The sequence below is a fragment of the Erpetoichthys calabaricus genome, chromosome 8, assembly GCF_900747795.2.
Source record: "Erpetoichthys calabaricus chromosome 8, fErpCal1.3, whole genome shotgun sequence".
NCBI lineage: Eukaryota > Metazoa > Chordata > Cladistia > Polypteriformes > Polypteridae > Erpetoichthys > Erpetoichthys calabaricus.
Window position 1 is genome coordinate 132,705,889 of NC_041401.2, and position 18,597 is coordinate 132,724,485.

The following is an 18,597-nucleotide window of genomic DNA, read 5'->3' on the forward strand; positions in this document are numbered from 1 at the left end:
ATCCATAAGCAGGAAGTTCGCAATGCAATATCAGTAATCACCAACACAGATGGAGATAGAATCATTGGACATGAAAATATAATGCACACATTTAGAGACTACTATGAGTCTTTACATTCTACTCAGTTTAAAGAACACAAGGCACAATCTAATGCATTTTTGTATACATTATGGATACAACAGCTAGATACTCTAAATGCAGAGGAATTGCAGAATTACTAGGCGCTATAAACTCAATTCAGAGTGGGAAAGCAGCAGGTCCTGATGGCTATCCTGCTGAATTTTATAAAAAAAATTTCAGTTAAGTTAGCTCCCCTCTTAGTAGCAACATTTATAGAAGCCAGAGACAAAAAAAATTCCACCTTAAACTTGCCCTCAAGCATTGATTACTGGTTTTCCTAATAAAAATAATTACAATGTGCATCATACAGAGCAACCTCACTTCTGAATAATGATGTTAAGATACTCTCCAAAGACCTAGCTAGAAGGATTGAGAAAGTATTCCCTTCAGTAATATCACAAGACCAAACCGGATTTATTAAAAGTAGACATTTGTCTTCCAATTTTAGAAGCCTATTTAATTTAATATATTCACCCATAAACTCTAAAACTAAGGAGATCATATTATCTTTGGATGCAGAAAAAACATTTGATATGGTTGCATGGGATTACCTGTCCACCACTTTGCAAAAATTTGGGTTTGGCCCGAACATGTGCGTGGATAAAACTACTATATACCAGTCCAGAAGGTTTAGTTTGTATTAACAACATTATCTCAGACTACTTCAAACTAGAATGTGGTACTAGACAAGGATGCCCCTTGTCACCACTGCTATTTGCAATTGTCATTGAGCCGTTGGTTGTTTACTTTCAAAATGCATCAGAGATAAAGGGGATTTCCAGAAAAGGACTTGAACAGAAAAAATCACTATATGCAGATGATATGGTACTGTATATATCAGACCCACAAAATTCTGTGCCTACAGCCCTAACAGCACTTGCAGAATTTCAAAAATACATGGTTGACCCCACAATAACCTAAATTAGAAGGCAGCATGGCTCTACCTAATTTAAAATTTTATCACTGGGGGGCAAACATACAAGCTACAAAAACATGGACATTGACACAAATAGATGAACACACACTAGCTTGGTCGGCAAAAGAAATTAAATCCTGCAGTAGTTCTTTATATTTCTTGCTTTGTACACCAGTAAATATAAGGTATCGTCAATATCTTAACAACCCAACTGTCCTTCATTCACACAGAATATGGAAACAATGTAGAAAGCACTTCAAATTACAAAATATTTTATCTGTGGCACCTCTACATGATAATGACCTCTTTCCACCCTCTCGAACATACACAGTTTTTAATATTTGGAAAACATATGGGATTAAATCATTTAGATATTTGTATATAAATAATGTGTCTGCATCCTAGGAACAATTACACTCCAAGTTTAACCTCCCATCAACACATTTTTTTCACTATCTCCAAATAAGAAACTTTGCTAAATGAAATCTGCCCAATTTTCCTCACCTCCCACCTATTTTTATTCCAGAAGATATACTAATCAGTCTTGGGGCCTTGGACAGCATTTCTATAATATATAATACACATTTTAACTCCCTTCCTTTTAAAGATCCCAGAGTACAGTGGAAAAAGGACCTCTTACTCAATTTCAGAAACGGAGTGGAAGGCAGCCACACACAGAATTCACTCTAGGTCCATATGTGCAAAACAGTCAATTATTCAACTTAAAATCTTTTATCGAGTACATCTTGTTTAAAATTGTCCAAAATATTTCCAGGGTAAGATCTAACCTGTGAACATTGCAATCGAGTTCCAGCTTCACTGGGCCACCTGTTTTGTGTGTGTACAAAAGTAACATCATTCTGGACAAAAAAATTTTTGAAATGCCTATCAGGCAGCCTTGGCATCTGTTGTGATGTGAGATTTTACATATAACTTGATGAATATTTTGTACTGTATATCTTTATTTGTAATTTAGACAAAGCAATGTAATTTAGTGTTTACCCCCCTTAGGAATGGGTCTGTTTGAATTTTACGACAGGATTTGGGGGATGTGTGTTTTAAACCAGTTTGGCAAGTGTTTCCTTGCTAAAGTCATTTCTACCCCCGCAAATGGGCTAAGGTGTACTTTAACATATGGTTTGGGGGCAGGTGTTAAGATGTTCTATTTCCCCCATTGGTCTGAGGTACGGCTGTTTGGAATTGGCTTGTCTCAGAGGCCTTTACGTACCATGATGTCCTATTGGCTCTCGGGATTGGACAGAACATCTATAAATGTATGTGTTTAACCTCAGTATCGCTCTCTTACTAACCAACATCTGAAAGAAGCATCTCTCTTACCAACCAACATATGATGCAGAAGCATCTCTCTTGCTAACCTGTGATGATGAAGTGAACACAATGAACAGCACAGCTCAGCAGCCATTTTGAACAGACATGTGGCTGAAAGCTGAGCATCAAAGATGCCCTAACTAGAGACATTTAAGTAACCAGAAGACTGTGTGCCACCTGAACTACATATCATCATTTAATCAGATTGTATGGTTGCCAATATTCAAATGTACTTTGCATTTTGTTATTATTTATGAATATTATTATCAATAATACTAATACATTGTTTAAACTGTAACTTAACTTCTGCTTGTCTTTTACTACATCTAATTGCCTAAGGTTATAGATATAGAAGGGAAGGTGGGGATAAGTTATATACAATAATACCTTATAAACAATGGTAAGTCTGTGAGATTAGGCATTCTAAGGCTACATATTAATAATACAATAGGGGAAAGTAGAGCAATATATATTACTCTACCAAGACAAAACAGCATCACAATCACTTCTACCCCATTAACAGCTGTTTGGTGTACTCCCAGATGAGCTTAAAGTGGAGAAGGACAAACAAACTGTAATTGCTTTTACTTCACCACTACCACGTAGACTTGCTTGCTCAACTGGAAGAATCCTAACCCACCTCTTTCCAGTCAGTGGGTAACTGATGTTATATAATGTTTGAAATTGCAAAAAAAATCTAATTCTCACTTAGAAGATCTGTTCAAAACTTTTTAAAAACATGGAATGAACTAATTAATAACATTTTAGAATAAGCATTTATATTGGGGGAAAAGACTTTTTTCTCACTTTACTACTCTCAACAGTTTTGCTCTGGCTGTTGCCCTTTCTCTCTTTCTTATTGGTGGGGGGTGGATATGAATTTAGTTTAGTTTGACTTGATTGTATGAAATGTTTTATGCCTTTAATACATTCAATAAAAGATTAAAAAACAAATCAAAAAGAGAACCATATGGTAAAGCTTTATACAATAAGTGCACTTTGTCACAAGCAGAATTATAAAACAATTCCAAAAAAAGTCCAGTTCTTAAACCATCTGTCAACTTTTTTTTTTTTATTATTTTATTTTATTAATTTTCATTGTAATCATTCCATACAAACAGATCAATTTATAACCCAACAAATTTGAAGACTAATCAAAGCCCACCCCTGAGAAGGAGAGCTTAGCTAAAGGAAAATTGCTTAAGGCTTTTTAATAAGGCAACATTAAACAAAAGAAAGGGAGAAGTAAATATCTATGTAAATAAGAGATGGAGAAGGGAGTTAAATGCGGTAATAGTTATTTCTCTTATTCTAAAATAATATTGATTAAATCCTGCCATGTTTTGAAAAAATTTTGTACAGATCCTTTAACTGAAAATTAGATTTTTTCCAATTTCAAATAATATAAAACATCGGTTTCCCACTGACTTATAAGAGGAGAATTAGGATTCTTCCAATTTAACAAAATAAGTCTGCGTGCCAAAAGTGTAGTGAATGCAATCACCGTTTGCTTGTCCTTCTCCAATTCAAGTCCATCTGGAAGAACACCGAACACAGCTGTTAATGGGTTAGGAGGGATTGTGATACCAAGGCTGTCTGAGAGGCACTTAAAAAAAATTTTGTCCAAAATGATGTTAGTTTGGTGCAGGCCCAAAACATGTGACCCAGTGAGGCAGGAGCTTGGTTGCAGCGTTCGCAGGTTGGATCCTGCCCTGGAAACATTTTGGACAGTTTTAAACGAGACAGATGGGCTCGATATATAATTTTTAGTTGAATAATTCTATGCTTTGCGCATATGGAACTCGAGTGAATTCTCTGCTTTGCTACCTTCCACTCCTTTTCTGATATATTGATTAAGAGATCTTCTTCCCAATGTCCTCTTGGATCTTTGAAAGGTAGGGACTCTAATAAGATTTTATATATTGCGGAAATAGTGTTTATTTCCTCGAAATTGAGCAGTATTTTTTCCAGCATTGTGGAGGGTGCAAGGTGGGGGAAATCGGGCAATTTCTGTTTAACAAAATTTCTAATTTGAAGATAGTAAAAGAAATGTGTAGCTGGGAGGTTGAATTTTGAACGTAATTGTTCAAAAGATGTAAATATGTTGTCATATAAAGATCTCTGAGCATTTTAATCCCAAAACTTTTCCATGTATTAAAAACTGGATATACTTGCGAAGGTTGAAAGAGGTGGTTCTCTTGCAGAGGTGCCACTGATAAAAGATTTTACATCTTAAAATGCTTTCTAATTTGGTTCCATATTCTGAGTGAGTAAAGCACAATTGGGTTATTAGTATATTTGCGATAACTTTCATTTATTGGAGAGCAGAGCAGGGAATATAAAGAAGTACTACAGGATTTTACTTCTATTGCGGACCAAGCCTGTGTATGTTCATTTATTTGTGTCCAGGTTTTTATGGCTTGTATGTTTGCTGCCCAGTAATAAAACTGAAAATTAGGTAAAGCCATGCCACCTTCTGCCTGAGGTCTTTGTAGGGTCGCTCTTCGGATACGTGGGTGTTTTGACTTCCAAATGAATGAGGTTATTGTTGAATCTAACTGTTTCAAAAACGATTTATTGATATATATTGGAATGTTTTGAAATAAAAAGAGAAGTTTAGGAAGGATATTCATCTTAACAATGTTAATTCTTCCGGCTAGAGTGAGATGAAGGGTTGACCATCTATGCAAGTCTTGCTTAATTTTTTCCATACAGACGCCAAAATTTTGTTGATAGAGAGCTTTATGTTTACTTGTGATATTTACCCCTAGGTATTTAAACTGATCTGCTATGGTAAAAGGTAGGGTGTCTAATCTAATATTATATGCTTGTGAATTCACTGGAAAGAGTATACTTTTATTCAGATTAATTCTAAGACCAGATATCTTTTGAAATTCTGTTAGTGCTGTTAAAACAGCGGGGACAGTGTTTTCTGGGTCTGATATATATAAGACCATATCATCTGCATATAGAGAAATTTTCTGTTCCAGTCCTTCTCTGACAATCCCCTTTATCTGATAAGAATTTCGGCAGTGAACCGCCAGTGGTTCAATAGCAATTGCAAACAACAGTGGCGACAAAGGACATCCTTGTCTGGTACCACGTTCTAGTTTAAAGTAGTCTGAGCAAATGTTATTAATATAAACTGAAGCTTCTGGATTGGTATACAGTAGTTTGATCCATGCACACATATTCGGGCCAAACCCAAATTTCTCCAATGCAGTGAAAAGGTAATTCCATTCAATCATATCAAATGCTTTTTCTGCGTCTAATGATAGTAATATCTCTGGGGTGTTTGATTTTGCTGGTGAATATATAACATTAAACAAGCGTCTGTCAACTCTTTAAAGACTTGGTATCGTAAATCTGGTTTATGTGTGCCAAGACAGCTTACAACCCAAAACAGTTAGTAACCAGTAAGATCAAGCATTGCTTTATCACATTAAACTGATAAACTGAACAGGCTTATGGATAAAATTATTAGTAAAATTTTTCTTAAATCGAAATTGAGAGCCTTGAATCACCAAAATATGTGATGGCTATGCATTTTAGGAAGGACAAGCTACCGATGACACACATGAAAGTTTGAAAGCAGAAAGAAAAGTAAATGTACAATCAAGACACTCCAGAAAACTTTGTAAAAGAGCTGAGCATGGGGTCTCTTCTGTGCCCCCCTTTTTGTTTCAACTTTTGTCATTATACAGGCTTTGCCCAATTTACAAAGGTAACTAGTTCATGAAAACATTATTGTAAATTTTCACAACACAAACACCTAATTACCATCAGTTTATATGGAAACATTGTTTAGCATTCGCAGTCCCCAAAAATTACCTGCACGTTTGTCAAAGAATACCACAATACACACAAATTGACAAAAGTAGTATAATATTAGGCATCAAAACATACTCTAATAAGACGCTGTTCATTATTAAATACTGTTTAACACTAGAATTACCAAAGCCTACGAAAAAACTCGTAAATCCGTCCCACCTTAAATCCCTTTGCACCCCTCCGTCAGCGTCTTGTCTTGTAAATGTGTTGATAAGCAGCAAGCAAAATGCTATCACATCCCCCAACTGCCACACAGTTTTCTCAGCTCAAGTCTGTTTACCTGCGTGTCAGTTGCTTAGAGTTGTATAGAGTGAGAAGTCAAGCAAAATGAAACCTTTTATAAATACTATACCGTTATTTTGAACACATGCATTTCATGTGTGTTCCGTGTCTACAACAATCATTAAAACAAACGTTTTTCATGTTTTCGTAATAATTGACAAAATGTAGACATGAAATGTATAATGTGTGAAGCCTGAAGTCCAAATATCAAGTAAACACTTTCACAAAAGGTACAAAATATAACAGAACAAGTGCACTTCTATTCAAGAATGTAACTGCAGAAAAAGAAACTGTGTTAGGGTGCGACATTGACATGCTTTGGATACGACTGCTTTGGTGGCGCAACAGTAACAACTGTTGATTGGTAATCAAAACTTCACGGGTTCGACTCCGGACGACTCCGTTTTGAGAAGTGAGCTGCTCTTATTGTTAATATTTTAGAATAAAAACATACATTTGATTTGAGTCTGTAGCAGCCGGTGTAAATTTATGGTACTTGTAAAGGTTAGCTTTTTTTTTTAAATTCAGTTTTATTCTCACAGTCGCGTTCATGCTCCCACCGAACTGACACTGCTGTTTTCACATAAAGATGTCCTATAACAGAGGTGAACTCAGATGATGATGAGGGTTCTACATCGAAGAAAGAATGCACGTCGCACTTTTGCAATTGCTATACTTTGCATATGTACACAGGAAGCTCTGCAGTCTACTTGTGACTTTACGGTGTGGGAAGTAAGTAAATAAATCAAGGTAAATAGGTAAATAATATTCGATCTGGCTTTTACTACAAAGTACAGAGACAGCAGCTTCCAACTGCACCTATGAAGTCCAGATCTAATGTTATTAGACAATACTTGTTTACTTAAATGACAGTTGGGTAACTACTTCATGGGTATATCAGTATTTTAAAGCTGTTGTTACTGTTATTTTTTAAATACTTTGTACTGTATTATACATAAAAGGCACATATTGCTCAATTCAATAATGGAGGTACTTTAATAAAATGATTCAGAATGGGGTTTATTTTTTGCTGTGGTATTGAAAGGTAACAAAAATCTTAAAATCTCACTGGTATTGGTATTGAATACAAAAATTCTGGTATTGTGACATTTCTAACTTAACTTCAACCAATGTTTGAACTCCACTTGGATGTACTGAGAGAAGAATCACATCAGATTGTAATGCTAGTGTTTACGAGTAGCCAAAGCACAAGAGCATCAAGTAGTATATCTAAGGGAAAAGTATGAGTACATACAATTTGAAAACATAAGTGATTAGTAAATAAAATACATTCTATTCAGGTGTGCCAACTATAGTCTCTAATCAATGCCTCAAAGAATGTTTTTATTTTTAAAAAGGATTTCTCACTTTTGTGTGAAGTAAGATTCAAGTTGTTGTCAAGAAAATTATATATTGTGTATAAGTTGTCTCAAATAAAGGTTGTTAACCAGTGCATTTTAACTTCAGTCTTCTGAATTGTATACAACAAGGGATATCAAATCAGCTGCTGTGCCCATCTGTTGGACTCAATCAGAAATATTTAATATGTTGTCATGTCACTTATGAACAGACTGAAATATTGTAAGGGGTCTATATCTCATAAACCTGCCTTACATCCAGGAGACAAGGTGAGAAACACAAGGGATCCTGACATTACGTAATAAAGGCCTGTGAACTCCCAAAAGCCTGAAAGTCAAAATTTTGTGGGGGTTCCTGAAAAAAAAAAAATCTAAGCATGTTACAGTGTTATAAAATTACCCAGTCCCCATTACTGCATTGGTGAGAAAATACTGTAGTGGAGTGTGAAAGGGTCTTCACAGGGTTTAGGCTGGACAGGGGTGTAAACCGGCTAGGCAGGGCGAGATGTCTGGCAGCAAACCTTTAAATCAGGAGTGTTCAAGAAAGAAGACAGATTTTTTTTTTTTAGACAATAAATACAATGGGACCCCAAGCACACATCAGTGCTTGCCTTTATGGAACATCATTTCAGTTATGATGAGTATAATGGCAATCGTTGATATCATGATATCTATGGTGTTCAGTCTGTATCCATTTTGGAGTTATTTCATGTCATCCAAAAAAAAAATAGAGTGAAATCACTGGTCTTGTTAGGCTCTTACAGTGCTGTATTACTCTAACTGTTAATACTAGGGTGTTGTACCGTGTTAGCCATTATGAATGTAGAGAAAAGCCAAGCAAAGTGACACCTTTTATTGGCTAACTAAAAAGATTACAATATGCAAGCTTTCGAGGCAACTCAGGCCCCTTCTTCAGGCAAAAAAAAAGGGCCAGGTTTTAACCCGTATAGCCATGTCATTCTCTGTGGGCGCAACTGCACGACCATGAGGAGTTAATGAGGAAGTTGGAGCAAGTTGCACCTGCACAGGTGGGCTGTGATCAGGAAGAGTGAGATTGCATTTTTAACCTCTGATTTTATCGGATTTATTTATTGTTGTTTTTATCCCCAGAGAACACTTGTTTTTATGGTTATTTATTAAATAATTATTTATTGAAACCAGATGCACTGCACTATTTGTTTGGACACTGATTTTTGTTTTAAATAAAAGCACTTGGCATTCTTGCACTATCCCCTGGCTTCATTTGAGAATTGTCCTCATTTGTCAGCTCATCTTGGTGACATTACCGACGCTGTCGGGTTCAGGGCTCCTCGTATGGACGTATGTGAGTGTGGAGCAGACCTGCATCGTCACACCGCGCACTACCCTAAGCTGCCCGCGAGCATCAGTACGCCAGTTGTTAGCATTCAGTGAACAACCCGCGCTATAACTCTGAATTTTCACGTGATATTGTGTTTTTTTGCGTAAATTTGAATTGATTGTTGAAAAGTATGAAGGTGGCATGTGCATCCAGGACATGGCTGCTGCATACCGCATGCCGAGAACCGACGGTATCTACGATTGTGAAAAACAAAGACGTTATTAAAAAGTAAAGTGATGTTACATTTTCATTTATTTCATCTAATTGCTTTTATGTATTTTAGTATTAACCAGTGTTTAAATTATTTTATACAACCCCATCAATGCATAATATGCCAATAACAATAGGATTTTTATTCATGGGAACGGATTAATCATTTTCCCTTTATTTCTTATGGGAAAAATTTGTTTGGTATACGTCCTGTTTGGTATAAGTCAATGGATCTGGAACGGATTAAAGATGTATACCGAGGTACCACTGTATATGCAAAATAATGCAGTATTCCTCATTAATTCTGAATGGCTGCATCTGTTTCTTCAAACATGCGTAAATGTCAGGAATTCCAAACCACAGAGGAAGGTAAGAAAAATAAAGAGAAAGCCTCTTGAAAATTTCTCATTAATTATTGTAGCCAATAGCAAACCTGATAATTAACTGATTAACATTAGCCATCCGCTGCTCTTCCCCACAGTGGTAAGCTGAAGTGTTGTGAAAAAAAGAATGGCAAATATGAAGGACTGTCATAGATGCAATTTTATATATTTTTCGTATAAATTTTGGATAATAATAATTGAGCTTAATGTGGGGAATATCACTACAGTTTGTAATTTAGTCATTCTTGTTGATGTTTATAACATCAAAAGGTTTTTGTCACGGGACACAATCTTCAGGGATACTTTTGCAATGAGATTCTTGTGTTAATTTTTTGAAGTAAGTAGGACAAAGACTTTCCATTTAATTTAGGAGCCATCTTATAATTTAATATTTTTCTTCCTTTGAACAAAAAAAGAATTTTATAGACATTGATTTCAACATTGGCTGCCAGTTTCTGTAACACTAGAATACCTGAAGCCTACAAAAAATATCGTAATCTCGGGTCACCTTAAATTCCTTTGCACCTTTCCTCATCAGCGTCTTTTGTTTTGCAAATATGCTGATCAGCACAAGCAGTCTGCTATCCCATCTCCCCCCGGATGGAGCTGAAGTCAGTTGCAAAATTCTCAGAGCTCAAGTTTGTTTATCTGGGTATGAGGTGCCTTTGAGTTGTATAGGGTAAATAATATATGGTTATTTGGAATACATACATTTCATGTGTGTTCCGTGTCTACAACGATCTGTGTAAATGTAGGATGACGGGAAATGCGAGGCAAGAAATGATGAATGCATACCTAAAACTGAAACTTTTTCCATGTTATACTAATAATAATGTGAAGTGTATAATGTGTGAAGACCTTAGTCTAAATATCAAACACATGCGCTTTTATTCAATAATATAACCAAAGAAAAAAAAAAGTCTTCTTGGATGGTGCCTTATAACCCAACCAAACCAAAAAGGTTATGGGTTTGAGTCCGGGCACTCCGCATTTTGAGTAGTGAGCTGCTATTATTATTGCTATAATATAATAAAAATATACATTTGATATCCGAGAATTTTGGGGGTGTACTGTACATACATTTGGAGGAGAACAGAAATAAAGCACTTTAATTTGGAATGGATCGTCCTAACACAAATCTGATAAACAGTTGGAGCACAGTAATATAATGGCAGATGAAAATGTTAGTCTATCAGGTATTTGGACTATGTACGGAATAATGTTTTCTGTACTGTATGTTACTGTCACTTTATATGCTTTCTACGAATGATGGATTTTAACTCGGGTATAACTTGCACAAAAATGCCAAAAACCTGTAACATCACTCAATGACTGCACTTATAAGCAGAGTAAGCAAAAATATTTGTACTGGAGATGATTGGTGGTGCAATACATAAAAAGCAGAACGAGGAATCCTAGGCAAACTATGAATGACTGGGACAAAAACCCTCTACTTCCATAAGCAGACATAGGATAAAACTCATAAAGCTATGAAAAGCCTGTTAAACCTGCTTACTATGGTCTTCCCTTAGCTGCTGATGAAAGGAAATTCATACTGACTACTGTGTATCAGTATCTCATAGGAGAGCTAGGGTGGGGCACTAGGAATGGGTCACACATTTAGGGTGGAAATGACACTTGAACAACACATGGGTTATAAACCAGTGGTCCTTGCAAACAGCTGCAATGGTGTTTCTTAAATGTACTATTTTTAAACTCAGAATATGAAGAAATTTGAAATTTGAGGTCAACTACTATCCTCAATTTAGCAAATATTTCCAGGCATTTGTAGAGCATGGTTCTGATTTTGGGACATAGGCTTATGTTCCTTAATCTATAGGAAGATGCCTAAGGATTTAATCAATAATCACTCACCTTTTAAAAAAGGTACATTTCTTATAAAAAATATATATAATAATATTATTGATGTCTTTACTGCTTATGTTACTTGGCTCTTCTGGGCACAGATGACAAAACTGTTTTTTAACCTCTCTAAAGTTTATACAAACTACCAATTTAGTAATAGAAAAATGTGTTCTCAGTGAAAACAATCTTTTCACACCTTGTGTTTTATGTTCTCTATTGCATCACTGATTATTGCAGATGGAGCCAAACGTATAGAACAATTTTTGTCACTGTGCTTTTCTCATTTTATCAACATCATCAGTATGTTGCTTTATCAGTATCAACTTAAAGACTGCAGTTTGACATAACCATTATTAGTCATAACAAAAACTACTGACACCTTTGCACTTTTTCAAACAAGTTACCAGTTCCCTCAGAATACAGCTGAAATTAAAATGGTTTGGTATTCATACACAGTGTGCCTTATTCAGTCTCCAAATCTATTTTCACATTATCTCAGATTCTAAATGTACAAAAAAATTAAACATTTTCCAGCTGATCTACAATACAGTGTACATCATGGCAAATCAAAAGAAACAAATTGAAAACATTTCAAAAATTTGCTAAAAAGATAAAACCAAAAGTACTCGGTCTCCCGAGTAATCATAAGACTAACTTTGGTCAGTGCCATATATTATTCTTACTAGTTTACCCAGTTTGATGGCCACTACCTGTGTAGGTAATGGGTGGATCACCTATTTTCAGTAAACTGATGTGGACAAATTTCCCCTCTCTCAATAAGATCCAATATTACGATAGCATTTTTCAAAAAATCAAACCAAAATGAAGACAAGCCCTAGATATAATAATAGAGAAGTACACATCAGGGAAGGGGTACAAGACATTCTCATAGGCACACAGGACACCTTGAAGTTTGGTGTAGTACATCATATGGCAATGAAAAAAACAGGAAACTATAGCCATGTTGCTTGGGTTAGCCTGTTCTCTTTAACCTTAGTACCCAAACAATAATTGCACTGATCTGAGAGGCTACTGTAATGCCAGCTGTTGTGTTGACTGAGTTGTAAAAGTCAGTGACTCTTGATTGGATGGGGTATTCATGGCACAACAACCTTTAAGTCGTTGCACAAAAAGGACATTTATTGAGAAGTGGCAAGGAAAGAAGCCAGGCAGAAAAAGGGGGAAAAAAAAGTCACCACTGTTCCTGCCCATAAAGAATTTGCAAAACGTCATTCTGCAAAGACATCACTGGAGGTACTGTGGTCTGATGAGACTAAAGTGAAATATTTAAGCACTATGACTAACACTGCACACCACCCAGGTAACACCATCATGTTACAGAGACGCTGCTTTTCATGCAATATGGTTAAGTTTAATAAGGAAGATGAGATGCTGCATAGCTGAGAAAGATCCTGGAGAAAAACTTTTTCCCTTCTGTCAGAAAAACAAACTGGGGGAGGATGTTTGTTTTGTAGCTGGACAATGAGCCAAAGCACACTGCCAGGGCAACAGTGGAACAGCCTAAAATGTAGAAAATAGAGGTTCTTTGGTGGCCTGGTCAGAGTCCTCATCTTAACCCCTCTGGATATCTGGGGTAACACCCAAAATTGCTGTCCACCACCATGTCAACAAACCTGGCAAAGCTTGAGCAATTTTGCAAGAAGGAATGAGCTAATCTTGCTCCATCAAGATACGGAAAATTATTAGTGACTTACCCAAAGAGACTACTTGCTGTGATAGCTGTGAATAGGTGGTTCAGCCAAGTACTGTTTAGCTACTGATGAATACTATTTATGTATATTTCTTTTTATTGAAAACTTACTAACTTATCTTATTCCACACACAAATTCTAGAAAGGATAGGATAAACTTATTGGCACCTTTTAGAAGTTACAAGAAATACTTAAAATTTCAAGTATGTGATTCTCCTTTAATTTGCAATTCAATTAACATCTGAAGGGTTTCATGTACCTACAACATAAAGGACAAATTCAATCAGTCTGAACAGAGAATAGTAGTTTCTCATTCTGCTGTCATGGGTTTACTAAAACACTGAACACAGAGAAAAGACAGAATTAACTACGGAAATGAGACAAAACTTCTAATAAAGCATGAACAATCTCAAGGCTTACAAGATAATTTCTAGAAACCTAAATGTCCCTGTGTCTATTGCATGCAATGTTAACTAAGAACATTGAAGCCTATGGCAATGCAGCCAATCTCCTTGGATTTGTATGTAAAATAAGCTTTAACACACCCCAGCTTTCATTAGTTTAGTGAAAGGGAGCTCTGTGACTAAAGACCCAGGAGGATCCCACTGCAGTAAACAGTAATGTAAGAATGCCCAACTGAAGGCTGCCATACAGAACTGCACTAGCAAAAACACATTATGGTAGAATGTCCTGTGGACAGACAAGTCCAAATTACAGCTTTTTGGTAAAACAATATCTTCTTGATAATAGGAAAAAACAACCTTCATAGAAAACAACACCATCCCTACAATGGTTGAAGATCACTGATGTTCTTAGATGTATTGCTGCCTCTGGAACTTGATACCTTGAGTCTGTGCATATGTTATCATGGATTCAGGAGATTACCAGAGGTATGCTGGAGTGTAATACTGAACTGAGTGTCAGAAAGTAGGGTCCCCATCATATATCATTGGTCTTCCAGCTAGACAATGGCCAGGAATGGTTAAGGACAAGTTGGACTATTCTGAAGTCAAGATCTACATGAACTGAATACTTGTGGAAACTCAGAAACAGCAGTTGTGAGGAAAAAATCCTTCGAAACTTGGAGAATTGGAGCAGTTTCCAAAAGAAGAGTGGTTGAAACAGTCAGTAGAGGGATGTAGAAAGCTGACTTATGGGTATAGGAAGCACATGATTGCAGTTATTTTTTCAAAAGGGTATTGTGCTAAATATTAAGTCAAGCATGTCAACAGTTTTGTCAAATTTTTTTTTTGGATTAAAAACAATATGACAAGTTCGAAATGTAATAACTTTGTTCAGTATCATTAATAATGCAGTAAGGAGTTGGGAAACCAGGTATCATCAACTTCAAACATTTATGCAGTAGATCAACTTATTTGAGTGTAGCTTGAGTTATGTAAAAAGTGCAAAGGTGTCAATATTTTGGGCCACATCACAATGACACAGCTACTGCCTTATGAAAAAGAAAAAAAAAAAAGGAAGATATACTTTTTCAAATCATACATATCTGCAAAAACTTTGGTAAAATCTTTAAAGAACAAATTGGAATTGATTTAATATTTTTATTTTTTAACGTATTCTTAAAAAAAGAAAGCAACTTTAAACAAATACTTACCAGCACGGTCTGCTTTAAGGGCATCCCACACATTACAGTTGAAATCATCATATCCTGCTAGCAGCAAACGACCACTTTTAGAAAATGCTACAGATGTGATGCCACAAATGATATTGTCGTGAGAATAAACCATCAGTTCCTGGTCAGCACGTAGATCAAAGAGTCTGCAGGTAGCATCATCAGACCCAGTTGCAAAAGCATTTCCATTAGGAAAAAACTAAAATAGAAATGTATATTTGGCAAAGATTAGTTCATATGACTACCCATAAATAGTAATATTACAGAGCAAGAATACGTGAAACTGTAACTGCTTAAGATAGGTAGTATCTGAGTACCTATGCATGTTACTTAAGAGACCTTGCAATTCAAATACTTTTATTTGAACAATCCCTGCAGTTAAAAAGTTAACATTTACTTACACAAATTGCATTAATGTCAGATTCATGTCCAGTAAATGTCTGTCGACACATTCCTTCTCTAATATCCCAAAGCTTGGCTGAGGCATCACAAGCTCCTGACACAAAGCATCTTGTATCTGGTGCAAGGGATAGGCTCATGACATCACCAGTATGACCAGTAAATGTAGTTGTCTGTTGGCCAGTTTCAATATCCCAAAGGGCGCTAAAAAAGGTAGAAAGTAATATTATATATTTACCACTAACAATAAGCCTATCCTGAATCACATACATGTGCATCTGTTATAAATTATATTTAATCCTCTTTGACTTTTTCCTCATTTATTGTTAGAATACGTAGCCTTACAGTATTTAAAGATCTTTTCTGCACAGATCAATTTGTTAAAAAACACATATTTTCAAGCTTATGTGTTAAACACACCAACAAATACAGCAGAGCCTAATATGACATAAAAAACAAATGTCATGTACAAAGAATTACAATCTTATAATAAACTTCTAGATTAATTGCTGCCTCTGTAACTGAAGAAATTTCAAAGGACTGGAAAATGGCAAACTATTATCCCTTTATATAAAAAGGGTGACCGGGCAGATAAAAGCAATTATAGGCCAGAAAGCTTAATGTGCATCACAGGAAAATTAAGAATATATTTTATTTATTTGTAGGCGCCTTTCTAAACACTCAAGGACACCGAACAATAGATAAAACACAGATTATAAACAAAACTAAAATACAACAATTAAAATCAGACAGAGCAATTGTAATCAAAGAGAAAAAGCAGTCTTAAACAAATGAGTTTTAAGTTTAGATTTGAAAAGTGAAAATGATTCAATATTTCTAAGCTCAGATGGTAGTGAGTTCCAGAGCTGGGGAGCAGAGCATTTAGAGCAAATAAATGCTCTGCTCCCCATAGTGGTAAGATGGATGAAGGGGACAGTCAAGTGGATGGAGGAAGAGGATCTAAGGGTACAGGAGGGAATGGCAACATGGAGGAGGTCAGACAGATATGGAGGGGCAAGGTTGTGGATAGCCTTATAAAGGTTAACAGAAGAATTTTGAATTGGATGCGGAACTTAACTGGAAGCCAGTGAAGCTGCTGAAAAACGGGAGTGATATGGTGAATAGAGGGGGTTCTTGTAATGATACGGGCAGCTGAATTCTGGACCAGTTGAAGTTTATAAAGAGATGTACGAGAAAGACCAAAGAAAAGGAAACTGCAATGATCTAGACGAGAAGTGACAAGGCTATGAACAAGGATAGCAGTGGTGTGGGGAGTGAGGGTGTGGTGAATACGATTAATGCAAGTGGAAATATGCAGACCGGGAGATGTTATTGATGTGGGACTGAAAGGATAAAGTACTATCAAGGATGACACCCAGACTCTTAACATGTGGGGAAGGGGAGACAGAGGAATTATCAATAACAAATGAAAAATGATCTTTTTTCAATAATGTTGATTTTGTACCAATGAGGAGAGCCTCAGATTTGTTACTATTTAATTTAAGAAAATTTGAAGAAAACCAGGATTTGATTTCTGCTATGCAATCAATAAGCGAGGAGGGTGGAAAGGAAACAGTAGGTTTGCTAGTGAGATAGAGCTGGGTGTCATCAGTATAACAGTGGAAGCTAATGTTATATTTACGAAAGATATTTCCAAGGGGAAGGAGGTAAATAATGAAAAGGAGGGGCCCCAGGACAGAGCCCTGGGACACACCTGAAGTAACAGCGGTGGGTTGGGATGTGAAAGTTTTAAGCTGAACAAACTGAGTGCGGCCTGAGAGGTAGGATCTGAACCAATCTTGAGTTCGGCCTGAGAGGTAGGATCTGAACCAATCTAGTGGAGTGTGGGTAATGCCAATCGAAGATAATCTATTGAGAAGAGTAGTGTGACAAATAGTGGGAAAGGCTGCACTCAGATCAAGGAGGATGAGAATAGTAATTAAACCATAATCAGCTGCCATAAGGAGGTCATTAGTAATTTTTATAAGTGCCGTTTCTGTACTGTGGAGGGGACGAAAACCAGACTTAAACTGTTCATACAGATTTTGAGATAAATGAGAATGAAGTTGAATGCCTACTATTTTTACAAGAATTTTGGAAATGAAGGGTAGATTAGAAATAGGAAGAAAATTACTGAAATTAGTCGGACCGTCACCAGGTTTTTTCAGTATTGGGGTTATTGCAGCAGATTTAAAAGATAAAGGAAGTACCAGTAGTGAGAGAAGAGTAATTATAGCAGAAATAAGAGGGACCAGAGAGGGGAGGTAGGCTTTGACCAGAACTGTAGGGAGAGGGTCCAGTTGACAGGTGGATGGCTTAGACTTACAGACAAGATCTGAGATTTCTGAGAAAGTAGGAAGCTGAAAACAGGAAAATGAATGAGTTGGTGGGTGAAATTCAAATGAAGCACTGGAGGAATCTGTACAGAGAGACTGGTGAATCTCCTGGATTTTTCATTAAAAAAAAGGACATAAAGGGAATTGCAAAAATTAGTCGAGTAAAGGTGAGAAGGTAAAGAATCCAGGGGTTGTGTGATATTATTAAGCAGTGAAAACAATGACTTGGTGTTGCCTTCATTAGAAGAAATAATGTGAGTATAATAGTTAGATTTAGTTTGGGCAATACAGTCCTTGTAATAAAGTATATGGAAAAATAAAATAATAATAAATAATAAAATAAAATAATGGAAAAATTATTACGGATAAGATTGAGCAACACATGGTAAGAACAACAGTTTTACTGAACAGTCAGCAGGGGTCCAGAAGAAGGAGGTCATGTTTTACTAACATGTTGAAATTCTATGAGGAAGCAACAAAAGGGTATGATCAAAGTGGAGCATGATATTTACCTGGACTTTCAGAAAGCATTTGATAAGATGCCACATGAGAGGCTGGGCATCAAATTAAAAGAAGTGGGAGTTCAGGGTGATGTTTGAAGATGGGTGCAAAACTGGCTCAGACACAGGGGTTATGGTGGGAGAAACCTTATCAGAATTAGCTGATGTTAAGAGTCGTGTTCCACAGGGGTCAGTACTAGGGCCACATAGGAAGTAAAAATTATATTTGAATACACAATGGTGGGTGTGAATATCAAAAACACACCTTATGAGAAGGATTTAGGAGTCATAGTGGACTCTACACTATCAGAATATTATCTTATATAGGACAATGTATAGATTACGAATCCAAGGAGGTTATG

At 36.2% G+C, this 18,597-nt stretch overlaps 1 protein-coding gene across 1 annotated transcript in view; it reads right to left on the reverse strand.

Annotated features, from left to right (window-relative positions):
• gnb1a (guanine nucleotide binding protein (G protein), beta polypeptide 1a) overlaps positions 1-18,597 on the reverse strand; it is a 269,592-nt gene that overhangs the window by 40,310 nt on the left and 210,685 nt on the right. Inside the window, exons 7-8 of the mRNA XM_051931257.1 lie at positions 15,402-15,603; positions 14,983-15,199 (exon numbers count right to left, since the gene is read on the reverse strand). Of these exons, the coding sequence (XP_051787217.1) occupies positions 14,983-15,199; positions 15,402-15,603 (419 nt within the window). The remainder of the gene's footprint in view (positions 1-14,982; positions 15,200-15,401; positions 15,604-18,597) is intronic.